The 27,475-nt window shown below is 32.7% G+C and overlaps 3 protein-coding genes across 4 annotated transcripts in view; all 3 read right to left on the bottom strand.

Moving 5' to 3' along the window:
* LOC143201923 (uncharacterized) overlaps positions 1-6,385 on the bottom strand; it is a 33,416-nt gene extending 27,031 nt beyond the window's left edge. The window contains exons 1-2 of one of the 2 annotated variants that reach the window (XM_076413124.1): positions 3,274-6,385; positions 913-1,056 (exon numbers count right to left, since the gene is read on the bottom strand). In XM_076413124.1, coding sequence (XP_076269239.1) covers positions 913-1,056; positions 3,274-6,153 — 3,024 coding nt within the window. In that variant the 5' untranslated portion in view covers positions 6,154-6,385. Of the gene's footprint in view, positions 1-912; positions 1,057-1,149; positions 1,238-3,273 lie in introns of those variants that run through there. The other variant, XM_076413125.1, reaches the window with a different exon arrangement.
* On the bottom strand, positions 6,195-7,725 carry LOC143203156 (uncharacterized; the record flags this gene model as incomplete). Its single annotated transcript, XM_076415292.1, has 3 exons — positions 6,195-6,215; positions 6,283-6,855; positions 6,916-7,725. Coding segments are annotated over 3 exons (1,404 nt in total), but the record flags the coding sequence as incomplete, so codon positions are not given.
* A 13,759-nt stretch (positions 7,726-21,484) lies between these two features.
* Positions 21,485-27,266, bottom strand: LOC143203155 (uncharacterized). Its single transcript, XM_076415291.1, has 4 exons — positions 27,167-27,266; positions 26,633-26,755; positions 23,962-24,177; positions 21,485-21,702 (listed from the first exon to the last, which is right to left on the bottom strand). The coding sequence occupies exons 1-4, from the start codon at positions 27,264-27,266 to the stop codon at positions 21,485-21,487; spliced, it is 657 nt and encodes a 218-aa protein (XP_076271406.1).
* Positions 27,267-27,475: the final 209 nt, after the last annotated feature.

The following is a 27,475-nucleotide window of genomic DNA, read 5'->3' as shown; positions in this document are numbered from 1 at the left end:
ACCATTTTTGTAGTACAATTTGTGCTTTGCCTCAAAATAGGCTTCAGTTTCATCGATTACCTCTTCATTCGACGAAAATTTCTTCCCAGCGAGCATTCTTTTGAGATCTGAGAACAGGAAATTGTCGCTGTGCGCCAGATCTGGAGAATGTGGTGGATGAGGAAGCAATTTGAAGCCCAATTCATGGATTCTTGCCATCGTTTTCACTGGTTTGTGACACGGTGCACTGTCTTTGTGAAGTCTATATAATAGTCGCTGTTAATGATCCTTAGTAGGTAGTAAGTAGTTGACTGTCGATTGGACTTCGGAGTGAAATGATGAAGCCAAGTTTCATCCATTGTCACATATGGACGCAAAAACTCGGGTTTATTACGCTTGATCATTTTCACACACTGTTCCGAATTATCAACTCGTACTCACTTTGATATTTGGTATTTTTTGATTGGAACCTTCAACTTACAATAATTTTTTTGAGCTCAAAAAGCCACACTCTGTTGATTAAGTAAATCTACTATAACTTTGATATTTTCTTTTAAGTTCAATAAATAAATATCGCTGTTGCTTGGTATGGTATGATGTATATATATATATATATATATATATATATATATATATATATATATTCTGCTCTTTTAATTTAATTTAAGCCACCAAATTGTTACATCTACAAATATCACGTAGCAAGTTTTCTTCGTTCCTCACTGCCACTTGGCCAAAGCAACTTAATTTGCTCTAAAGCTATTTACATTGTTTTAGAAAACTGTTGCATTCATTGATCAACTGTTGATCATGTTTTTTTCGCATTGAATTTCTCTTGAAGGTTTCAGTCCTTATTTAGCTATTATCAGTTTATAGTTTAAAAAACTAACTATGCGAAAGTATTACTTACTTTATATTTACAGTGTTACTTACTTTAAGTTTGGCAAGTTCATGTTGGGAATTTTCGAGTTTCTTTCGTAAATTGTCACGTTCTTCGACAATAGTTTTAATGTTCTCCAACTGTTCTAGTGCTGCAGAAGCAATTTTTCTTTGCTCGGCACAATAGGCTTCTTTTGCCTAGAATATATTACACATATACCGGAATGTAAGTGATAAAAAATTCTATAAAAATATAAATATCAATTATATAAGAAATAAGAGGGAACGTACAAAGCCTTTAGTTCTTAGAGTTGTCATAATGCTTGATATTTTTAAAGCCAAATACTATTACTGACATTTTCGCACTGGTGACATTGATTGTCACCAGTTTTCCTCAGTAATAAATGTACATATGTTATACAATCATCATAAAATTATGTATCAAAAAATATTCGAAAGAAGTCACAAAAAGTAGTAAATTTGTAAGGAACTAATTATTAATGGAGAACCATTAAATAGTTTTGTGTCCTTATTTCTACGTTTAAATTATTAAAAAAACCTTTAAGTATCTTAATACCAAGTTCCTTCGGAAGTTTCACACGGTTTTTGAGAATATGAGACCTTGAATTTTTAGTGCATAATTTTTGTATTATTTTTACACGTTTATAATAGTATTTTTATGATTCTTAACAAAACATGTATCTCTGTATAAGACCGTAGAAAAAGTACAAATAGCGGTCAACAAGATCTACAAATGGACTAGAGACTGGAGACTGGACCATGTTAATTTTGCGTTGCTGCTAAATGACAAAAACCTAATTGTATTACTTGACGGATGTCCGATTCCCCAAACAAACTGGAAACATCATGTTTAAAAAAAAGCACAGCAGATTAGACTCAAAGTGAAGCAACTGTACTGGTTAGTCGGAAGATACTGCCAACTTGACATCTAGACTGCAAGACAATGGTTTATCAGTCAATTATAAAGCCAATTTGCAGCTCTGGGATGTAAATATGGAGTTGTAATAAAACATCAAACCAACTAGTAATGCAACGCACCCAAAACAAATTTCTACGATTAATTACCATGACTTCGAAGTTAAATGAATAAACCAAGTGATCCAAGATTTTACCTTAAACATGAAATAAGGTTGCTGAATCACATCAACATGGAAGCAATACGATTGCCAGACAGCATGCAGGAAATGAGAATATGGAAATGAAGCGAACCATATGAACTTGTTTAGTGAATATGCGTGCTGAACTTTAGCTTAAGTAGATTATTTTTATTTTAATTTGGAAAATACATACTGATTCATTAATCCCGTACTCGAGCTTGTATATTAAAGCAAGTAACTACAACTGAACAGTACTAATAAAATAATTAGTAAATTTATGCTTTCGTCCGAAAATCCTTGGTATAACCTTTCGATTTTCTCTATATCTTGTTACAGCCACTCTCCTTGCTCGTCGCTGGTGTTGCCTAAGTTCTGTCGCAAACAATCAATATGTGAATACAGAAAATTTATTGTGAGATACATTCGAGCTCCAATCTTGTAGTAATTTTGCAAAAAAATGTGGATTACGTGTTTGTACTCTGGTGATTTGTGGTCACCGAGAGATTTGTGATCAACATTTTAAAACGATGAAACGGTGTCCATATTGCTGCTTCATCAGGCTTTATACATTTTGTAAAGTTGCGTCAGTCATTAATTTTCGAATATCAGGCTCGACAAATATTCCTTCTTTGGTTCCTATGATTCTTATAAATTGGCAATGGATTACAATCAACTAAAATAGCTACATGATTTTTTTGTTGTGACATAAAATGAAAAGTATACATTTTTACCAAGTGACCACTTATGCAGCTCTGCTCTGTACCCGTTACAAAAAATTTTAGTACCCATGGCTTGTCAGTGTCTACTGCAGTAAAACCAAAGTGCCGTAAATACTCATCTTTGAGTGCATTTGTCATGATTTTTACTAGAACTTTTAATCTAGAACCAACCTTGACACCGGTACGACACTCTTTGTGTAATCAGCAAATGTGTCCAAGGACGGAGTCAACATTAACAAACCAGACATTTAGTAACTAATTTTCAGTTCATTTCATAATTCTCTTTACCATACGTATTACTTTTACTTTATATATTTGTTACATTATTCTTTTAAATAAATAGTTTTTGCACACTAATTTAGGCAAACATTGTTCGGCTGAAACATTGCTTTCTTTCCTGAACCCTCAACAATGGCTAAATTAAATTAATTAAAATTAAAGCAAATAAATTAAGAGCGAAATATAAAAGAAAACAGAAAGCTTCAATAGTTTGTAACTGAATAATGTGGATGTAACTATAAATAAGAACTAAGTAATCTTAATAGTGAATGATGAAGGAATATTAGTGAGGAACTTACAGCAACTTCATTCCTTAATGCATTTAGTTCAGCTTCTCTATTAGCTCTGCATGTTCGCGCTTGAGTTTTTTGTGGTACAGCAGTAAGCTGATTTAAGCTGTGATTGATTTTTTCTATACTCTCCGACACAATGTCTGTAGTTTCTGTTTCGTTTAAATTAGATTGAAGTGGCTTGCTACATGATGCCCGGCACGGCTCCGCTCTCTTTCCAAATGATGTACTGGGTTCATCTTTAAATATTTTCACTTTGGGAATTTTAAATTGACCCTGACTCTCTTCATACTGCTTTTGAACCTTTTTACATATCGCCTTACATATACTGACAGTCGATGCAATTTCATCAGCTGTTGTACAAGTACTTTTTATTTGACTATATTCAGGTTTTGTTGATGTTGACGCTGCACTTGTTGATGGATATGAGCTAGTTGATTCATCGGCAGTATTGCATGGTTGGCGACAAATGGGTTTTGATTTATCTGTTTTCGTGGGCATAAACCAGCTGGCAAAGCGAGGGACCGGTTGAGCTATGATAGGGGTAGGTTTTGGAGCCTTTTTAATTGCTTTATCGTATATAGTTGCAGCATCTTTAGAATCCACTCTTATTGGATACTCAATTTCTGGGCTAGTAGAAGTACTTTGGGTTGGTAGATAGCTATGAGCATCTTCAAATACGTCCTCTTGTTCGATTATACCAAGAACAGTACACTCTTTTATTGGTTTTTCTACATTTTCCAAATCCACTTCAGTGGTGCCCGATTGATCTTCAGCGATGCCTGTCAGTATTAGTACATTCGAATCTAATTCTTTGGGAAGTAGTCCCGTTAAGTCTTCAGCTTTACTATCTGGTAAAATTGATTCATCAGGCATAGATACTAATACAAATCCGTCAGATTTCGGTTCTGTTTGAGGGACTTCAACTATATCTTCATCAGGAATAGTTATTAACACGAATCCACTTGATTCTGGTTCCGCGAGTGGTACAGCCTGATCTAAAGCATCCGTGAAATTTTCATCTTGCGACATGTCAGTGACATCTTCTTCAGGAATGGTCGCTAACATCACTGCTCTAGTATTTAACTCATCGATTGAAGTTTTTGAAGAGGCATCAACTTTATTGTAAGTAATTGATGCTGCAATATCCTCGGTTTTGTCAAAGGTATCTGTAAAAGGTTCTTCTTGTGGTATTTGAATTAGATGTCCTTCTGAAATGGATGGTAAATCTACAACATTGGAATCCAGAACTTCGAAGGATGTCTGTGATAACATATTAGTTTTATCGATAGTTTCTGTTATTGCAGTGTCAGAAGTTACTTCCAGTGCATCTGTAAACGTTTCTTTTTCTTGAGTTTCTGCTATATCTTCTTCAGGAATAGACTCTATTGTATTAGGGACTAACCTTTCGAATGACGTTGCTGATGAAACATCAACTGTTTCTTCAGTGTTTGGTATTACATCTTTCTCTGGAGGAACTTCCTCGGGAGTAGACTGTAATTCAAAAGAAACATAATCTGGCTCTTTGAAAGGACCTTCTGAAGGAATATCATCTTCAACGTCATCTTCTTTGGTAATAGGCTTTTGGATTACATGAGCCTCAGTATCATCTTCATCCACAATTGATAATTTTATTTTAGAATCTGTGTATGATGATGTTTCACCCTCGTCTTTCTGTTTTTCTATAATGTTTGCTTTATCAGTTATCGATTTGGTTTCATCCTTTAAGGCTTCTTCTGATATGATTTCGGGTGTGGTGGTAATTTCTTTTTGTTCATCATAAGCAGTGTCTTCTTTGTCGGCGAGAGATGGTTGTTTACGATCCAATTCTTCCGCACTATCTTTTAATTTAGGTTGAGTTAAAGTGTCTTTGGGTTGTTCTTCAGTTGATGTTACATCATCGTCACTTAGAACATCTTCTTTCAATCTTTCAACATCTGTACTAAATATTCTATTCTGAATTTCATCTAGAACCTCAGTTGCCACAATATTTGCTTCATCGGCCATTTCGGAATCCGTTTCTAGGTCTGTTACATCTTCCATCGTTTCTATTTGTTTCCTTTCATCGAGTATATTTTGTGTAGGTTTTCTAGAACATTTAGCTTTGCAAATATGGCGATAGATAGCTTCAGATAGGCTCTGGGGGGCTCTGCTTTCCATATGTATTATACCTCTTGATGGTAATTGGGCAATTTGTCCAGATAGAATTTTTGACATTACACTCCCCATTTGAACATCTCTTGGGATCTCTGATATTTCGTGTTCGGTGATGTTGTCAGTTTGAGATGGCATATCGGAGGTTATCGTAATTTCCTTTCGGTTTTCATATAGTTTTTCGTCTGTTTTTGGAACTAACCAAATTGCTTTGTCTGTTTCCGTAGAAGCTGAGAGATGCGTATCAGAAATAGACATGCTTGTTGTTAGCTCTGGTTCGTCAAGGTTTGCCCATTGCGGCAAGCTCTGTCGTGGACTTAAATCGTCCGCTAAATAGTATCCTGTAGGAATGTTATCTCTAGGTGTCTCCAAATCACTTTTCACCACTACCCCACCAGTTTCTTCTCCAAACAAAGTCGGTCTTTCTAATGCATTTCTACATGGAGCCTTACATATATGACCTACCTTTTTTACTTCTTCTTCGATTTTTTTTATGGACTCAAAAGAAACGTACTCCTCGGTAGTAGATTTAATTGGTTCCTTTTCTTCTTCAAGTCGCTCGGCACTTTTTGGAATCGATAACTCATCAACGTCCGGTTTTTCCTTCATTATATCCGAAATTATTGGTTGATCTTCTTCAACATGTTCCTTTCTGTCGGAAATCTCTTCAGACATTTGCATTGGCAACTGTTTAAGTTGAGGTTCTTTTTTTATATCTAATATACGAGGATACATCAAATCCTCTTCAATACTTGTTATATCTTCAGTAATTTTCACTAATTGTTCATCTTCAGATTCTGAGAGTAATTTAGTTGGCTGAGCATCTTTAACATATTCTTGTTCTCCTGGAGGTTCTATGCTAACTTGTATTTGTAATTCTGGACTAAGAAGTCGATCTTGTTCAATAGGTGTTATTTGCACAGGTCTTTCCTCAGTAACTTGTATGGGTTCTTCATGTTTTGATTCTTTTTTACTTAAATCCAATGTAACTGGTTGCTGTACTATAACAGTTTCTTTGATAAGATCTGTCACACTAGTCCGGGTTGGTAATTCCTCTTGATCAAGGATTCTTATCGGCTGGGTAGGTTCTTCTCTGACAATTTCCTCATGAATTTCAGGCAATGAAGTAGTTTCTGGTACTTTGAGACTTTCTTCTGATTTTATTAGCGCCTCTTCATCAAGTGTTTTTGTTACAACCTCTGCTTCTATCGGTTCATCTTTAATAAGGACATATTCTGGTTCACTGTCTTGCTCAAGTAATTGATCTTCAGTTTTGCGTTGAAATTTAAGTTGTGCACAACGAGCTCTACATCCTTTTCCGAAAAATGGACCTAATTTTGGCTTAGCCTCCTCTACAGCAACTGGTTTTTGTTCATGAACATCAGAAATTTCTTCTTCTTGTTCCCTTTTAGGTATTCTTTCTTGAACATCTGATTTCTAGAAGTAAATATTATTTCATTAGTTTTAATGGTCAAGCAATAATATATCGTATTATACCACTTCATAAAATTGATCGGAAGGCAGAGATTCTTCAGCTGTTTTATATGTATCTTCATCTATTTCGACAGCCTCTTCTGGAGGTTTCTGCGTTTCTACACTGGATATTTTTTCTATCATCCCAATGCCTTCGCGTGATGAAACTAATTCGTCAGGCTTCCCTTCTTTTGGTTCTTCTTTTTTTTCTGCGACTGTTATATCTTTTGCCGCCAGTTGTTTTTCAGGAGGTGGTTGTGTTTCTTCCTGTTGTGTCACGTCTTCAGCATCTAAATATATTTCTTTGGGAAGTTCTGCTACTGGTTCTGGTTTTTTGTCCGCCTGCACTTTTTGAACTGTATCTTTGTCTATATAATCCTGTATTTGAACTTCTTCTGGGATAGCCTCCTCTGTTTTTGGTTTCTCTAATATAGGTGTCGGTTTCTTTATTTCCTTCACAGGTGTTTCTATTACTTCGATTTTATCCTTTTCTCTTTCTATATCACTGATTTCAGCAGGTTTTAGTGGTATTTCAGCTATTGGTTTTTTATCAATTGGTAATTTTTGTTCTTTAGTTTTAAGAACGGGTGGTGTTTCGCCGGTATCCAGTTCCTGAGGTTGTTGTAATTCTATTTCTTCTTGTTCTACGGCTGATGGAGAGGGTTTTAGCTTACGTTTGGATGATTTAGGTTTCAGCTTTGTTAATTTTTCTTCAAGCTTATCGAAAACTTTTGACTTTTCTGGTACGACTTTATCTTTATCAAGTTCATCAGTTTTCTCCGTTATGTCATCGCCTGCAATCTGTGAAGTTTCCTCTTCCAATTTTCCTTTAAAGTTTATTATTTTATCTTATTTTATTTGGATACATTGTAACATACCTTTTCTTCGTTTCTTTTTAGCTTTGACTGGTATCCACTCATCCTCGTCACTTAATTGTGTTTTATCTTCTAAATAATCAGGAACTATTATATCGATTCCTTGTTGCCCTCTTTGATCTATTTCCGTAGGAATTTCTTGTCTATGTTCATCTAGATATAATAAGTTTATTTTTTAAGGACATTTAAGAACAATTTTATTCCTACCAATTGATGGTTGTTCTTCAACTCGGCTGTCAGTAGAGGGTAACTCTTTGCTTTTCTTTGGTGCCACTTTCTTTTTTATTTTTGCTATAATATCTTTGTCAGCTAAATAAAAATATATTATTAAAATATAAATAAATAAATGCTTTTTATTTACCTTTTTCCCGTGTTGGTTTATCCGCCATTTTAGTTCCTTCTTCGCCTATCGGTGCCTCCTTAGGCATTTCTGATATCTTCTCCTTTTTATCTAAAGTTACATATTGTACTAGTAGGTTATATTGGGTATAAGAGCTTTTGAGTTCGATTTTATTTTATTATTGAAACAAGTTAGGTCTAGTAAAAAGAAATGCATAATTTTTCCAATAGATGGCTTTAATAAGATGTTTCAGGCGGTGTATATGTTTGATCGGATTACACTGGATGACTTTAGATAGCTGATATTAAAAAAACTTAGATCGAATTTTCAACTGTGAATGGCTGTTGAATGGCAATAAAATTGATCCGTTTCTGAATTATATACTATGCGTTGCTCCCCTATGACCATATTGAAGTAAATCAGTTTAAGGGAAAGGTTAGTAGGAAGCAATCACCCAGAAGTCTGGACACTGGGATAGTAATTATGTTTCATTAAGGCAACACCATTACCATAACTTGGTAGTTCTAAGAACTTGGTAGTGAGGATCTTATGAATCCACTTTATAGTCCATTTGCATCTGATACCAAGTGCCTGTTCACTTCAAGAAAAGCTTGTTGAAAAAATTTAAGAACAATATTCTTGTGCTTCACTTTGTTTTTAGGAAAAGGGAACGAACGAGTTATAATGGAATTACCTTCAAAATAGTAGTAAGTTTTTGAACAAAACGATATATAATTGATCTAAAGCAGATCATTGTAAGTACTATAAAATACCTATAAAAAGGAATAACTTAGTAATAGCAACTTAGTAAAACCTATAGGGACTTAATAGGCGTTTCTGAGTTTCTGAACGCTGGAGTTAGAATGAAAGCCACATTAACATAATATAATAAAGACATATTCGAATCTGAGTTTCATTATTTGTTAAATATTTAGTTGCATTTGCTTAGTGTGTCAACACTGTGGATTGAAATATGAGCCTACTATTATTATTCTGAATAAAATTAATAGATGAATGAAAAGCGTGAACTAGGTACTTTGGCCCCGAGAGGTTAAAGTCAGGCCAGGTTCAAAAATCGGCCAGTAATGTGTTAACATTAATATTTTTGGGATGCAGAAGAATTTTGTTTTCGTACTACCTTAAAACTGGAAAATTGATAAAGCTATTATTATCCTCTGCAAACCGTCCAAATCAATTAGAATTCATGAGAGTTAGATTCGCCGTATTTGACAGCTTTATGTAATTATTATTATAGGTCAGTAGTCAAGATTTTATTGAACCATATAAGATATTTGTTTATATAAAATTACCTTCATCATATTCTTTTTCACTACTTGGCGTTATTTTAACTTTCTTTTCTTTTACTTTCGCAAAAATATCAGAAGGTTCTTTCATTTCCTCCATTGGTGTTGAACCTGCTTCAGCTGATGCGCCTTTAAAAAGGTTTAAATAAATTGTTTTAATATTATTTAGTGCTTGCATGTATTTTGATCAATGATATTTAATTTTATTTGCGCTAATAATAGAATGTTAAAAATTACATTATTGACATTCATTATATTTATTGTTTGATTTGAAGAAATCTGCTGCCAAATCCCTTTTAAGAACTTATGGCGATGCAGCTCCATCACATCCCAATTGTTGATTTTGGTTTTAACTATATAAAAGTGGCGATTTTTATTTCAGTAACAAAGAATGACTTGCGGGACATACAAAGTTCGAACACAATGAATTGCAAGACTTACTGGAAATAACCCAAATTCTGAAAAAATGTTTAGATATCTTAGCGGCTACCTGCGTTAGAAAAGGTGGGAAAATAACTACTACACTAATTAACAAAAAAGTTCTTGGCGTATTGTGGCTAGCGATGTAGATCTACTGTGACGATCTGAAGCATAAAAACATTCATGCCATAACATTTTCATGCTGTGCATATAGTGGGATCAGTGAGGTTTAGTGTATTACGAGCTGATAAAACCTACCTATGTCTACCGACGTCAGTTGAGTAAACTGTATGACGTATTATGCAAAAAACAACAGAAACTGCGATTAAATTTATCAGACATGCCAGTTCCTTGAGCAATCGTTAGTCTGCAGACCCTGTGCGACCCTGTAATTGCCCTTCGGGTATAATCGTAATTGCCCTTCGGGTATAATCGTGTACTCATGGCCGGTCAATTTTTTTGACATATGGTCGGCATTTACGATGCAGCATCCAAGAGAACTAGATCGTTGAGGTAGGACTTCTGATAATAAAAGTTGTCTCCTGTTTCATAATTTTTTTCTATGTTCATTATTGGATGTTGCGTGTTTACTAGTGGGTATTAGATTAGTGATTGAATGAAAGTGATGAAAGAAGGACATTTTTAAATTAACTACTTGGTTAGTTGATTTTTGATTAAAAAGTATGAGAATTTTATTGAAGAATCTTGATGAACCATTTTGCTAGAATATTTGAGGTTAACCTTAAGGTCTTTATATCAGTTATGAACCAATTTAGTTGTAAAAACATCTTATTGATACTGACTAAATTGGTAGAATTAAATATAAGTAAATATATGCTATATTAAATCAAAACAATGAATTTGAATGTGATGGCAAAAGTAACATCTTAATCTGATTTTATTTCAATATATTTTTGATTTAGATCTTGGCATCAAAACCAATAAATTTGTCAAATTGTAGACACGAATGGAAGTGTATTAAAGTAGTATGTATGTTGACTTGATTGTTATTTTAACTAAAGACTTATAGAGACACTTTTTATAGTTCACAAGGGTAAAATTACAAAAGTAAATGAATAACAAGTATAAAAACACATTGAATTGCAAAATTTTATTGGGATTTAACAAATATTCATGGAAACTTCTATAGTAACTAGCAAGAAATTATAGAAATGGAAAAGTTGTTTTCACTTTGCTTGTTAGAATGACTCTACGAATTTTTTAGTTGTATCTAATCTACAAAAGTAATTAAATTATTAGTCAAGACATCACCGTACAACAAATGAAATAATTACCTATTTTATTTTAAATAGGAAGGCTCTTTGTTGCACTCTCCTACCTTTAGAGCTGTTAGATCATTGGGGTGTCGTTAACAATTAATATTATGTATTACATTTTTATGAAAATTTGTTAATTCTTATCAGCACAATTATCCTTAGAGTATTATTGCCTACCACATTCTGCAAAATCCTATTATTATCAAAATATCATATTTGTGCCCCGTCTGTGTCTCAGTATGCCCAAGGCATACTTCACCTAAAATAGATGTTATTACTAAAACATATAACGGCTAGAATATACTTCTAATTATTACCAGCCAATGCAATATTTGTTCTTGACGGACAAACTCCATTAGTGAATGAATAATGAACCTCTACCTGGTGGCTGACGAACTGTAGATGTGTATTCATAATGTTTAGGTTTTCTTGAAGAATTGACAAACTAAATTTTCTCTATAAATGTAATATTTATTTTAATAAATTTATTCAAAATAATTGAAATAAAATCAATCAAGAAATCAAAGGATACTTGCTTTTGGACTTCTATTTTTAAAACCAATAAAACCAATTATGGCTTTTGTTATTAGAAATATGCTCTCAGCGATCTATCTCACTTGCAGGCAGCGTCAAAAATGGCGTCCGTCCACCGATTATTTCCGATTGAAAATTCCGATTTGACCCGAACGCACAGGGTCTACAGTTTAACGAATACAAGTTCCTTGTACGCATCATTGCCTTGTGATTACAACTTTTTCACATCGATACGATATGGCTTAGCTTCCGCACGGTTACAAAATAATGGAAAAGCACAAATCGGTCATCATATGCTGCCAGACCAACACTATTCTTTCAACATGGTATGGCTATGTTGCCAGAAAGATAGGAAAAAGTTATAGAAATTTAATTTTTCTCATACATATCTTTTTAAAGAGAAAAAATCGTCATAATATATGCAAGCACCTAATACAATAAATTACCTTCATCATATTTTTTTTCACTAAGTGGGGTTATTTTGGCTTTCTTCTCTTTAACTTTTGCTGGAATGTCAGAAGGTTTTTTTATTTCCTCTATTGGTATTGAACCCGCTTCAGGTGATACGCCTTAAAAAAGCTTATAAATACATTGCTTTAATATAATAATTTTTTATACCTGTTTGTTCGTCAGTTGGTCCAGCGATTTCCTCCTGTTCAATGCCTTCTCCAGCGCTGTCATCATATCCTTCTAGTTCTTTTTTGTCTAAATTAACTTATATTAAATTTCAAAGATATTTAATTAGAATATACAAACCTTTGGGTTTTCGTTTTTTAAGAATCTTTGAGGATTTCTCTTTAATTTTCTCGAAATCAACTAGTTTATCACGCTTTTCTGGTTGCTTCTTCATTTTAGGTTCTTTTATTTCTTCTTCTAGTGGTTTCTCTGAAATATCCTCATCGACTTTGAGTTCAGATTTTTTGTCTTCTTCAACTGGTCTCGGCGATGAGATTTTTGGTTCTTTCTTAACTACAGTTTTGGAACTGGCGGTTTCTTTTGGTTGGTATTTTTGTTCGCTATCAATATGAGTCATGCTTTTTTTAGCAGGCTCTATCTTCTTTGCTTCATATGGTTTGAATGGTTCCGTGTAACCCGTAGTGTCAGGTTTAATTGGTTCTTCATCGACTTCTTCATCCTCTCGAGCGCTGGGACTATCCATTTCGTCTGCGGTTTTATCACCAACCTTGCTTTTCTTTTTTTTACGAAGCTTCTCTTTTGCTTTGTCAATGAGCGCAATGGGTTTTTTATCTTCGGATTTTTCCTTCGTCAGTTTTTCTCTACCTCCCTTCTTTTTCTTGTCGTCTTCAGCATCCTCTAATGTAGTCTCCGTTGGTAACTCCAATTTACTTTTCGCTGTATCAGGTTGACCTTTTGGTTCCTTACTGTCTGCTAAAACTGTCTGTTGTTGGTCCGCTTTGGGTATCACTTGAAGTGGTTCTGTCGTTCTTATTCTACCACTTTGAGAAGGTTTGGGCTGCTTACTTTTTTCTTTCATTGACTCTGTTATATAAATTAGATATAGTCTTCTTTAAATGTATAGTTAAACATATCTACCACCTGTTTGGTCTCTTACTAATTGGGATTCGGTTTTTTCGGCGGGTTTGGTTTGTTGACCGGGTTCCTCTCGTTTTGTAATAACATCTTCCTTTATTTCACCAACAACTCCAGATGTAGATGGTTGATATTTTAGTTTTCCTCTTCCTCTAACCTGACCAGGCTTTAGAGCATCTAATTAACAATATACAGAGCTAATTAATTATTCGCAAAATTAAATATCTTTTAAAATAACAGTACCTTTTTCTTTAGGTTTAACAATACCCTGTTTTGATTCGGTTGATTCTTCGGCTGGCATAAGTTTTGATTCACTCTTTGTGGGTCCTATTTTGTATATTTAAGTGTTTATTTTTGTTAATAATATTGAACACATTTCAAAAGTACCCTTATCTTTTGCTTTAGGTTCAACCAGTTTCGGTTTTGATTTGGTTGGTTCTTCCAATTTTTGGGTCAGTTTCGGTTCGCTTTTGGTTAGTCCTGTTTGTTAAATGTTGGTAATAGTTATTTTTTATTGGAACAAATTGCAATTATCTGACGTAGTTTCGCCATAATATTTTGAAAATCTCAATTTTCAAATGGGGTATATAGAAAAGAAATCATCAGCTTTGTGTATTAAACACTAAATTTATAAAACCATTCATGTAGCATAATAAAATTAGGCTATATGTTTGTTTAGTATATAAAGTGTATGTAAAAATAATTAGGAAAATGATGAAAGATAAATTTGGTCCAAGAATTTTACTATTTGTAGCATATTAGAAAAATCAAAACGTGTTTTGAGCAACATTCATCGCTATTCATAAAATCAGGGTTTCGAATGATCCTGAAGTTGAACAAGTGGTCAAAGAGTAGTAAACTCCCATTTTTAACTCCTAAATTAATTCACGTTCATAAGTTGGCTAAGAAATATTGTATTAGTGTTAATATTTTGAGGGGCTAAAGGAATTTTGTTGGAATTTGCTAAAGACCTTGTGTTGAAAGCTCAAATGTTATCGCCAAAATCATTGAATTAAAGTAGAAATTATATCAGCTCTCAGCTTATACGCCATCTTTTTCGATTTTTAAAGTTCCTCATAGAATTTTAATTTTTTCACGTTTAAACGATTTCCTTCAAACTAAAAGTAACTGGTTACTGAGGAGGCTCCATTGAATCGTTGGAACACAAGAGAAATATAAGCTATTGACGATACTGAGTAAGTCAATAAATAACGTTGTTGTTCAAGGGCTATGATTAAACTTTCAAAAATATATAATTTTTGAGGTAATAATATAATGATCTAAGAAAGAGATTGTAAATTGCGTTTGTGGCTTTGTAGAGGTAAATTTATTTTAACCTTTGACTGCTATGAGCTAGCTTAGAGAGATAGAGATAGATTAGTTAGAAGATAGAGATTTAATAAATATTTAGAAAAAATATGATGTTACCTTTTTCTTTTGACTCTCGCTTTGATTTGGTGGGCTCTTCAAGTTTTTGAGTAAGCTTTGGCTCGCTTCTTGTTAACCCTGACGTTAGTAAAATTTAAATTAATGATATAAATTATATAATAGTGATAAACTATAAAAAAATATATTAATTATACTACACTTACATACACAAGTTTTATATAATAAGAAAAATAATATAATAAAATATATGTCCGTTTAATAATGGATGATTTATTAAAATTAATTAAATTAAATACCTTTTTGCTTCTTTTTTGGCTCTTGTTCTCTTATTTTTTCTGGTTTCCCGTATTCTTCTATTGTCTCTGTAACAGGTTCATCCTCTTGTGTTCTACCGCTTTCAGAAGGTTGTAAAAGCTGTTCACGTTTTATAGGACCTATTAAAATTTATTTTATTTAACAATATTTACATGTAACAAATATTATTAAATATAGATAAATTAGATAATATTTATATGCTAACAAATTTAACTAATGTCGATAAGAGGAAACCAAGTACCAACACCTAACAACGCTTTGCATGATATGGTTTTGGAGGATTAACCCGGTTTAGAGTAAAGTTACATTCATTATTTTGCCTAAAATTTTGAGATTTAGAAAGTATTATTTTATAGAAGGTTCAAATATATTTAATATGATTTACGAATACACATAATTTCTTCAAAGTACCGTCTTACACACTTAAATAATATGGTAATAATTGTTTTTGTAAAAGACATTACCACCAACTTATTGAATATTATTGTATCAGATTAAAAGTTATGCATTTAAACATAACCATACCTTTTTGTTTCTTTTTTGGTTCTTGTGTAGTTCTTTTTTCTGGTTTTTCGACATATTTTTCCAATGTCTCTGTAACAGGTTCATTGTCTTTTGTTCTACCGCGAAAAAAATCAGAAGGTTGCGAAATCTGTTCGCTTTTTGTCCGACCTAATAAAAAGTGCACCATGTATTACATTTATGTTTAGTAAGTTCTGTTGTTCGATAAGAAATGATTTAAATTGGTTCGTGCATTCTATAATGCGTGGACATATTATTTAGAATAGAAGACAATCAATTATATTAATTAACTTTATGACCTAATTATGGATCTGGCCGAAGTCTTATATAATCAATTGCAACTGGTGCAAATGATGCCACTTGAGGAATCCAAAACATTAAAAGTAATTTTTAACTGAAACGACAACTTTCACACATTTGAACAGCTCTCTGATATCGATATTGAGGTAACATAGAAACAAATATGTTAAATAATTGTATGCTACTAAATTATGTCTAATAGTTGGATATAAAGCAAATGGTCTTGGATATCCGAAAAAAGTTTACATACTGTGGAAAAACGAAAATGAGAATTGACATCTTATGAAGGATGAAGTTCTACAATTGGAAGTCGATGCATCGAAATGTGGATATTGGCCAAAATACTTAAAAGACTGAAGATATAGATGAGACCGATCTAATAAAGACAACATTAAAAAGTTATTGGAACCTTGATTTTTCGAACGATAGAGATGCAGGGATTTCTCCATGCGGCACTATACTCACAACCTACCAAATGATTTAGTAATGTCGACAGTAATTCATATATTATAACTTCAATTTTCTAATAACCAACCAATAATGGAGGAATTACGAATAGCGTTAAAATTATTAAAGTATGGAAACACAGCTGGAGTCGAACAAGTGAGCATAAATGATTATAGATTAGACCGAATTGCGGTTATGGAAATAAGATTTTTGCATGTGAAAAGCGAAATGTTCGCTGATGCTAAAGCTATATTCGCTTCTACATATACTGAGGCTTCTAACATTCTTTACTAGAGAATTAATGAAGGAAAGACCAAAGTATTAATATTAATAACACAGGAGAAGAACGTGGTATCTATGGTTGAAGAAATAAGCCGATTCAGCTAAGCTTCTCCAAGATGGCGCATGAGTAAAAGAGGATATATTTCAATAAAGGCTAAAAATCTTGCCCTTTTAAACGATTATGTTACGAATTCTTTTGTATGGGTCTGTATGGAAATTGTTGCGGCTTCTGCAAGTTTGAAGTCTTCCAAATGCGATCTACATGCTTCTCTCTGAGATCATAGAAATGTAGTCATTTGATTAAGGTTAAATAATCAGTGAAACAGTGAAGCAAACTAATATATTGCAATTGTTTGGTCGTGCGAGACCAACAGCAGTGTATGGTTGAGAAGTAGACACTTTCCTTGAACGCCGTTAATGGATTGACGATGAGTATTATCAATAAATGGAAGAGATAGAGAGATAGAGTAGAGCAAGACTTTGGAGAGCTATGTGAATAGTTACTGCAGTTTCATCATTTGCCAAAAATTAAATAAAATTACACTGAAATAGTTTTTTTTCAATGACTAAAATGATTTGTCTTTTTTATAGAAAGGATCAACTTTTTTATCAAGATAATAGATAAAAATACAGATAGAGATAAAAAAAACATCTGATAAGTTTTTGCAGAATTTTCTTGTGGTTTTCTTATTACTGGAACAAATGTATAGATTTTAAAGGATATTATATTGACTAATTAAATATATTTTAAAGTTGCGTTTTTCTGAACTAAAACCACTACAAATTTATAAAATATTATTCTATAGTTAATCTGAAATATTATTAATTTAAATATGACAATACCCTTTTGCTTCTTTTTTGGTTCTTGTGCAGTTGCTTTTTCAGGTTTTTCATATTTTTCTACTGTATCTGTAACAGGCTCTTGCTCTTTTGTTCTATCACTTTCGGAAGGTTGTGAAAGTGGTTTACTTTCTCTAGGGCCTATTAGGACAATGTACAGGATTCAAAAAATATTTATGTTGAAAAAGTGTCGATGTTCGATAAGAGATGGCATTAAAAGTATAGGATTAGTTTTAGGGGATTATCGTTTTACTGAGGAGGATATCGTAGAAGTTCTAAATAGTGTGAACAAAACTTTGGCTGAAATGTTTGAGATTTTTTACGCCTAACGAGCATTTATTAAATATTAATAAATCATTAAAAAAATAGAATCGGAAGAATATAATAAAAATTAAAATTAATGTAATATGATCTTTAACTGTTCTAACACTAAATTATTGGAACTTTAGCTCAAGTTGAAGAATACTGTATTGCCTAAAAAATGTATTCCAAACCATGAAAATTTGCTTTTCTTAAAATTAAAAGTACCACAAACTTATTGGATATTATTGTATAGATTTAAAAATTACTTATTTAAATATAACAACCTTTTTGTTCCTTTTTTGGTTCTTGTGCAGTTATTTTTTCAGGTTTATCTATTGTTTCCGTAACAGGCCCTCTTGTTTCGCTTTTTGTAGGACCTATTTGAAAAATGTACCATGAATTATTGAATATTCTTAAATACGCCTAAAATGTATTTAAGAAAATGTAACAATACCTTTTTGTTTCTTTTTTGGCTTTTGTGTAGTTGGTTTTTGAGGTTTTTCACCATCTTTTCCCGTTGTTTCCGTAGTTGGTTCTTCTTCGTCTGGCCCACCGCTATCAGAAGGTTCCACAAGCTGATCCCTTTTTGCAGGACCTACCTTAGCATAACATGTATTAAAAATCAATTTACACGATCGATTTGAGTGTGTATTAGAAGTAAGTATCTTTGTCGTAAAAATAAAACACTATAATACTGTGCCTTCTTTTTTTTCTCTTGATTTAGCTCTTTTTGATTTAGGTTTTTTCTTTGTTTCTTCATCCTCCTTTGTCGCTATCTCTGTAACTGGTTCTTTAGCTTTTGTTCCATCTCTTGGTGAAGGTTTTATAACTTTCTCCTCTCTACCTACTATTAAAAATATTTTATAGCATTTTTATATACTGTTTTAGTTCATTATGATCAATTATTACTTTTATCTTGTATTTGATCTGTGGATAATATAAGAATTATTTTTACAGCATTAACCGTTTTAGGTTATTATATAAATGTGTTAAAATTTGGGTTGTATCGATATTTTTACACAATAAATAATAATATAGGGCAATAAGTATCGATTATTTTACCGTATGTTAGGTTGCATAACATTAATGTATTATATTTAGGAAAAATAAAATGTTATTTTACCTTCCTTTTCTTCTACTCTTGACCAGCATTGATTAAATATGTATATTGTTAGGTGTATAAATTTTTACATTATAAGTTTCGCTGTCCGTAAAAATAAGACTCTAATAAGCCACGTAATAAGATCAAATATCTGTCAACAATTTAACATTAAAATATATGAATAGTGATTAACGTTGAGGAGAACTGCTACCACAGTATTGACATTTTTCGTAAATTTTGTATTTTGTACTTTTTTTGAATAATACATCATTTTAATTAAAAAAAGTAAATTTGGGCATTATATTTTAGAAATAATCGAAAAATCAGGAAGATATCATAAGAAATCATAAAATATCGTTTTTCCTTCAGAATACCTCAATACATTGTACTTCATCCACATACTTCTCACATCTATTAACACCAGTTACAACATCCGGCACCATTATTGCTTTTATCATTTTTTCTATCATATCTAGTATCTTCATGGAATATTTCGAAAACAAGGCATTAGACAATCTCAACTAATTTTTTCTACCTGGTCTAGCAATGTGGTCGACAATTTTATCACTTGGAATTAAAGAATCGAATAAAGAATCAATCAGTTTTTTTATTCCGTAACATGGAATGCGACCAGGAGATCGAGAAAAATATAGAGATTAATTTTTTAGACAATTTAATTAGACTAAATGAAAATAGTTAACTAGAATGTCAGTCTACCAAAAAATCAATATAAATCAGTAGATAACTTCAAGCTACCTCACACCAACATGCATTTCAAAAGATAACCAACCCGAATTTTTTTATTTATAGTCCTTTCAGTACATCCAAACCAGATTCCATTGATAATCAACAGATGGATACTGCTTGACGAATATGAGTAAAAACTAGCATACCAATGAGTGAAACGGAAGAACATGAAACCGAAAAAGACTTTCTAGCAGTCCTTTCGCTCCATTTAGGAAGAAGAGGCCGCACTGTAAGGGTACTAAAGAAACACTACATAAAAGTTATATTTAAGCCACTCATGAATATATCTCAAATGCTTCTTGAGTCCAAATTTACAATTTTTTATCTAAAGGTAACAGGTCTGTACAAATAACAGGTCAATTGAAAAGTTCCCAGCCTGACACATAGCGGCGCTACTAGAATTAAATCCATACGTTTTTTAGTTAGGCCTAATCCACAAAAGATGCGTGTATAAATTTGACAGCTATCGAATCATTAGTTTGTGAATTATATCATTTTGAGTGAAGCAACTTTTGTTATTGTCAAAAAATGGATAAAAAGGAATTTCGCGTGTTGAAAAAATATTCCTTTTTGAAAGAAAAAAATACAGTTGAAGCAAAAATTTGGTTTGATGCTGAGTTTCCGGACACTGCCTAGGAAAATCAACCATCTCAAGGATTGGTATGCTAAGTTTAGACGTGGTGACATGAGCACCGAAGACGATGAATGCAGTGGACGCCCAAAAGAGGTTGTTACCGACGAAAACATTAAAAAGTCCACAAAATTATTTTGAATCACCGTAAATTGAAATTGAACGAAGTAGCACACACTCTATATCAATTGAACGTCTACATCATATCATTCACGAATATTTGGGTATGAGAGAGCTCTGTGCAAAGTGGGTGCTGCGCGAGCTCATTTTTGACCAAAAACAACGACGAGTTAATGATTCGGAGCAGTGTTTGAAGATGATCAAGTGTAATAAATCCTAGTTTTTGCGTTGATATATGACAATGGATGAAACATGACAAAACCAGACAGTCGGCTGGCAGGGTTATGGCGCCTGTATTTTGGGATGCGCATGGAAAAATTTTGATTGACTACCTTCAAAAAGGAAGGACCATCAACAGCGACGAAATCGCCAAAACACGGCAGCATTTGTAGAAAAAGAAAGTACTACTTCACCAAGAAAATGTACCGTGTCACAAGTTTGTGAAAACGATGGCAAAAATCCATGAAATGGGCTTCGAATTGCTTCCTCATCCACCGTATTCTCCAGATCTGGCGCCCAGCGACTGTTTCCTGTTCTCAGATCTGGGGCCGGGGACTTTTCAAGTGACCTGTTATGTGTCAAATATGGACACATGATTCACTCAGTTCTGGTTGAACATTAAATGGAACTGGCGAAGAGGATTAGTTCAATAAGGTCGAAGTTTTAGCCACCTCACAAAGCTATATTTGGAGGAAACAATGAGATTATGAAACGGACCATTGAAAGGCAGAGTTCGTATAGGATGATCACTCAATCATGAGAGTTTCTTTTTCTTAAATGGGTTAACCGGATTAGGAAAGTCCCAAATCTGAAAAAATATTTCTTTTTGAAATAAACAATAAAATAAAACGAATGTAGATTTGTGATTTTTTTCACCAATTCATATGAGAATTTGATCTTTAGAAATTCGGGTGTGTGCTCGATTATTTATAAGGTCTTAAGCGTATGAACACTCTTATAACGTATTTATAAATACGCAAGAAATGTTGGATGGCTGAATTCAGTAGTGGATAAAAATAATCTTTGCCTGGTGATTATTTAATGTCACAGTTTTCACATTCACCACATTAGCACAGAGATTACTTCTTTTTTTTTCAGATTAAAAAAAACTTGCTCTACGTAAAAGTCGATCTAAAAAGCAGTCATTTTTAGAGCGGTGTGTATTTATTTCAGGGGTTGGAAGAATCATGTTTTAGAGGATATACAAAAAATCTTTTGACGCAATAAGTGCGTTGGATGGGCGGATGATTTTGATATAAAATATTTTTGTTATATTATTTTTTTATAGTTAAAATCATATAATTGTACCCTCTTTTTTTGCTGATGGTTCCGTAACTGGTTTGCTCTTTTCTGCTCTATCAATTTTAAGAGGTTTTGTAGGTTGTTTTTCTTTTGTTTCATCATCTTTTTCTATTGTCTCAGTAGTTGGCTCGTTCTGTTTCGTTCTTCCAGATTGTGATGGCTTTACAGGTGTTTTTTGTTTCGCGCCTTCTTCTGATATTTTTGAGGGTTCTGTTAAAGAAAGGACAGTGCATTAAAAACCAAGTTATTCAATGACATTTGTAAAGGAAAGTTATAATTAATAATAGAAAAGCATATGTAACTGTTTATGTCTAGTGTCATTAAATTCTATTTTGGTGGGTAACACAATATTCCTACACCCTCTAAAATAACAACTAGAATGGCAAAATCTAGGAGGCATCTATGGAGCAAATCTAGGACACTCAATGATGTGAGAGAGTTGAGAGAATTTCATTGTGAATCTGACAACTACTTTCCTCCAGTCAATTCAAATATTAGACTAATTTCAAATTGAACTGATGGTTATGACTTCAAACAGATGAACAACGGAAAATGCGTATGTTGAGAGAGAAAAGCAAATATCTGAAACTTAAAACTTAGGAAAAATAATCGATTTTAAGAATTACTACAAAATTAGAGAGAAGCAAAAACGAAAGCTAGAAAGAGAAACCTAGTGGAATGGTATGGCTTACATTTGGAAGATGCTACATTTTTATAATACTGTATCTGCAAAATTCTACATGTTTCTCTCCGAGATTGTGTTAGAAATAGAGTCAGTCGATTAAGACACAATTATTACAGCACAGCTGAATAAGATGAGAGATTTTACGTATTGAGATTAATATTTCAACAAACATCTACATCTCAATATGGTCGCAAGTGACATAATATCCTATCGTATGATAGATTTATGAAAAGACATAATATATTGAAATGCTGGATATCATACATTATTTAGAAGAAAGAAAACATTTATGCACATAATGGTTTTTAAAAGTAGGTATAGCTTTTTTCAATTACGGCGAGTTGACGTTAAAAAAGCATGCCGGCGTTTTTTTAATATGTTGTTTCTTATTCAGTCACTGATATGAAATTATTCTGATACGCACAAATCACGTCATAGGATGTGTATGTCTAAAAGATGATTGTTGTGTATTTAATCATAGACACGCCAGATACTGAACCAGATGGTTCAACATTATTATAGAAGCCAATCTAATAAAGCTGGGGACTTTTTTATTTGACATCAAAATTATGCACGACACATAATATAAGCAGGCACACATACCTTAATGTTTTATGTCAGCAAATACTTACTTTTAACACAATACAATATGTGTAAAAGTTATCGTTTTATTTCTGATGAAGCAGGACAGGAGGAATTTTTAAAAAAATATTGTTGTTATCAGCCGGGGTATGCTGATCGAGAAATGAAGGGAACCGCCATTCTTTTCGTATTGGATTTTGGAATGTGGATAAAATGCCAATATGCTCTATCAATTCCTTCGGAAAATCGTGATGAAAAAAATTCCGCCAGTAAGACAAATGAAGGAGATAAACCAGCTGTTAAATATACACCAATGGATACAATCAAGGGCAAAAATATAAAACTCCCTTTAGGAGTACCAAAAGATATCAATAAGAAAAAAGTTTGCAAGAGATAATAATACCAACCCGTAATAGATTTTAGGCACTAGAGGAACAACTGTAGTATGAAAATAAAATAAAAAAGAATACGTTCTTAAGTCAGAACCTATGTTTGTGACAGGAATATTAAGCGTAACACTACTGAAGGGTGAGTTAGATAAACTTTTTAAACATTCATTATATACTTTCAGATACTTCACATACTTAAATATTTTCAGATCAGGTCATGTAATCAAAGTAATACCTAATGATATAAAAACCTACAAGTGCATTCGACAAAATAGTTAAATAGAAAAAGCTACAATTGAAGTTAAAAAAAAGGAAATTGTACAATGGCAAAGGTGTCAGAGATTTGGCCATAATGATAACTAATATTAGACTCTTTAGATACGTTGACTGAGGAGAAGAACATTTAGCACAAACTGCGGAAAATGTCCAGATGCTGCTTCCCACGCATCAACTGCCGCGAGAAACACTTAGCCGACTACAAAGCCTGCCAAATATACAAGCAGTATAGATAATTAATATTAAAAGTTACAACTAAAGTCAAAGAAAATAAACAGTTGACAGAACCGGCTGGCAGGATCGAAAATAACATAACAAGAAATGCAATAGCGCGATTAATAAACAGCAACAACAATAAGACGTATACCGATGCCGCAGACAATGATGGCTGTAAAGGAAAATATGATGCAGCTTGATAGATTGCTGAAAGTTTGGTTCAAAATTCTTGCCTGCATTGGATGATGTTTGTTATTTCTTCATGTTATATAATCTTTAATGTATCACTTAGTTATCGTAACAGATACGATATTATTGTACCTTCTCTATATCCCATCGTTCCCGTAAATGATTGGCACGTTGATGCCCCACCACTTTTAGATGGTGTTGTAGGTATTTCTTCTTTTGGCGCATAATCTTTTTCAGCGGTCTCTTTAGCTGGATCATGTTCTCTTTTTCTATCGGTTTCCAATGGTTTTGCAGGTACTTTTTGTTTAGTGCCACCTTCTGCATGAAGCTTTTCACTTTTTATGGGTTCTGCCAGAAAAGGTTATTTAAAAATTATACTATATTATACATTATTTATATTAATTTATGTAAATTGTATATATATATATATATATATATATATATATATATATATATATATATATATATATATATATATATATATTATTACATTATAAAAAAGTACTTATATATAAAGTATCATCGTTTGTGATATTAGTTTAAGATGATGAACAATACGCTTCAATTTTTTCGCGCCGTTCGGTTCTGTTTGGATTATTTATCACAGTTATGATATCAGTTTTGTAGTATCATTAGTACGAAAAACAAACCCAAAGAAATGGAGCAGGGGTATATCAAGACAAATAATATTAATACATCCGATTGAGTATTACCTAAATTTAATAATTTGGGCACTATGTATAATAAAATTACGTAATTTGTTTTTTTCAAGCAGTTATACATAAAGAAATTATGGCTACTATTTTTATTTCATATCTTCGCGATCAGCACATAGTACTAATTTAGTTAATGTTAGTAAATTATAACTTTAAATTTAATAAAATATTTGTTAAGAATATAAATAAGTACAAACCCATACTATCTAGAGATTAGCCAATGATAGAACGATCACCATTTGCAAACTATCAGAATATAGCGCTATCATCAGCGAACATAAGATCGGTCAAGTACGAGTATTTTATAGTATCATATGGAACGTCATATTATTAGAAACTTTTTACATAATTACATCCACTAATATATTGAAGAGAAGTGGAGATATCTTGGCTAACACTGGCTTGGATCGTAAATGAATTTAACAAATCTTTCACAAACGTCCATTCAGCTAATGAAATGATCTTAAGATGTCTGAAGCAAGTTTAATAAGTTCAGCTTTCGAAGCCGAGTTCAGCTCAAAATAAACCAGTGTATGCATAGCAAAGCGAAAATCAATAAAAAGGACAAAACATGCTTTGTAGTTGTATACGTGGGGCAAAAGTCCCGCTACCATTTTGATTGCCTATAACTTTACTCAAAGAAAAAAAAGTTAGTTTGGTTTTCATAAAAGTTTATTTAATCTTTACATTTTTTTTAGTTATGATTGAAATATATACTGAATTATCGGGTGAATGTTGACCGCGATTCGCTATGCAACTTTCGGCTCTTTTTAAGGCATTTTTCATGACATCCTGCAAAAACTGGGGCTGAATTTCTTCAATTTCGTAACGAATATTGTCTTTAAGGTGTTGAATCATTTGGGGCTTATTTACATAAACTTTTGATTTTAAAAAACCCCATAAGAAAAACTCTGGTGCTGTTAAATCCGGAGATCTAGCTGGCCATGCTAAATCGTCACTTCTTGAAATTAGTCTTCATGGAAAAACGTCATTCAATAATTGAATTGTTGAATGAGTCCTCTAGTTCTTGCTCTTCCATTTCAGGCACACAACAATTTAGAATCATGTCTTGATACCGTTCAGCAGTAACAGTAACTCCAACACCTTGGTCATTTTCAAAAAGATAAGGACGAATAATGTTTCCAGCATGAATATCACCATACAGTTGTTTTTAGTGGATGCGATGATGTTTCATGATTTAATTCAGGATTCTGTGTTCCCCAAAACCTACTGTTCTGTTTATTGACGTGGTCACTGAGAAGAAAATAGGCTTCATCGATCATTATCAATTTAGACGAAAAATCTTCAATTTCACCAGATAGCATTAAGATTGCATTACTGTACTCAACTAGTTGATCAGGATCTCAGGGTAGCAATTTTTGGACTAACTGAATTTTGTACTGGAACATTTTCAAATCAGTTTTCAAAATTCGCCTTAAACTGCGTGCAGATTTGCGTAATTGGGAGTCACGTCTCCGATATTTCTGGATATTCTGGATAACACCGCTATCGCGCACCGAAGTTCACAAAAGTATCACGTTGTCTTCCAGAATGAGGCCTGTCTGCTGTTTTACGTTACTGTCGAAAATTCGCATAAATTGTGGTTTTGTGAGGCACAGGACGATTACAGCGATAATGGAACGATTATTTTCAATAAATATTGTCAGTATTTCAGCTCGTTCTTGTGGCGTATATTTAATGTCCATAATTATATTATCCATAATAGAATGTGGACATTTACACAACACAATGATTAAAGCGAAACTGAGCTAAACTTCACATAACTAAGATGGCGTGCAATCAAAATGGTGCAATCAAAGCGGGACTTTTGCCCCACCTGTTATAATACGATTTGACTATCATTTGTATGATTTTAATAAATTCTTTTCCGAAAATAGGCAAAATAGTTATACCTCGATAATTTTTACAACATAACAGTTATTGTTTTCAATATATTTTTTAATTTAATTTTTAAAAGTATTAAGTTGTTTTAGTTAAAGTATTGTCACCATTACCGTAGGAAAGTCATTTAACATAAATCATTAAATTTCCTTATAAGAAAGTGAGAAAATTGAATTTAGACGTACCTTCTTTTTTTCCGACTGGTTCTGTTGGTTTTCTTGTTTTTGCTCTAGGGCTTTCAGGAGTTTTAGGAGGTACTTCTTGTTTCACTCCTCCTCTATGGAGCTGTTCACTTTTTGAGGGCTCTGCTGTAATAATAAATAAATTAGCTAGTTTAAGAATGTTTAAGAATGCTATTAAGAATGTTCTATTTTATTATCAGTAATGGTTTATATTAAGTATAATATGTTCAATAAAACTCACGTCATCTAAATTTATGACGCCAAAACGTTGCATTGTTGCCACATCAACTTTGAGTTTTAGTTCATTTTGGCTTTAACATATAATAAAGTCTTAATCTAAAATTCTAAAAGGATGAAACATAAATAATCTTACTAAATATAATTTATCTCATTCTTGTTCTAAGTAATACATTTTAATATCATAACATTCATAATTTTTCGGCATCAGAGCAATAATAAACAGCAATTTGAAAATTATCAAAATAAGCAAAGCGCCAAAATAATGTTCGTCGGCTTATAACCTCTAATTATTATCACCGATCTTTTGAAGTATTTTGCCAGCACCCAGCAATTTATTAACAGAAATGTCGCTTGAGATTTTCAGCTGAATTATCGTCCAATAAATCATGCAATTCATTGTCTTATTCTCAGGTTTAGGCGATTAGATTCGGTAATTCGGTAGTTAAGAATCTTATAGCTAAGAATTTGTCCACCAAATATCGAACAGTGGTCTCAATGGAATAATTGTGTAAACATTCTGTAAGGGACGAAATGCATCTTGTACAAAGAACTATATAGGGTACAGCTTCAATGATTTATATAGCCCACCCAATAAAACAGCCGACA

This window comes from Rhynchophorus ferrugineus, unplaced genomic scaffold (genome assembly GCF_030347505.1).
Source record: "Rhynchophorus ferrugineus isolate W39M unplaced genomic scaffold, kcgeb_rfMv2 rfM9, whole genome shotgun sequence".
NCBI classification, from domain to species: Eukaryota; Metazoa; Arthropoda; class Insecta; order Coleoptera; family Curculionidae; genus Rhynchophorus; species Rhynchophorus ferrugineus.
Note: the sequence above shows the minus strand (reverse complement) of the source record. Positions and strands in the feature narration are given on the sequence as shown.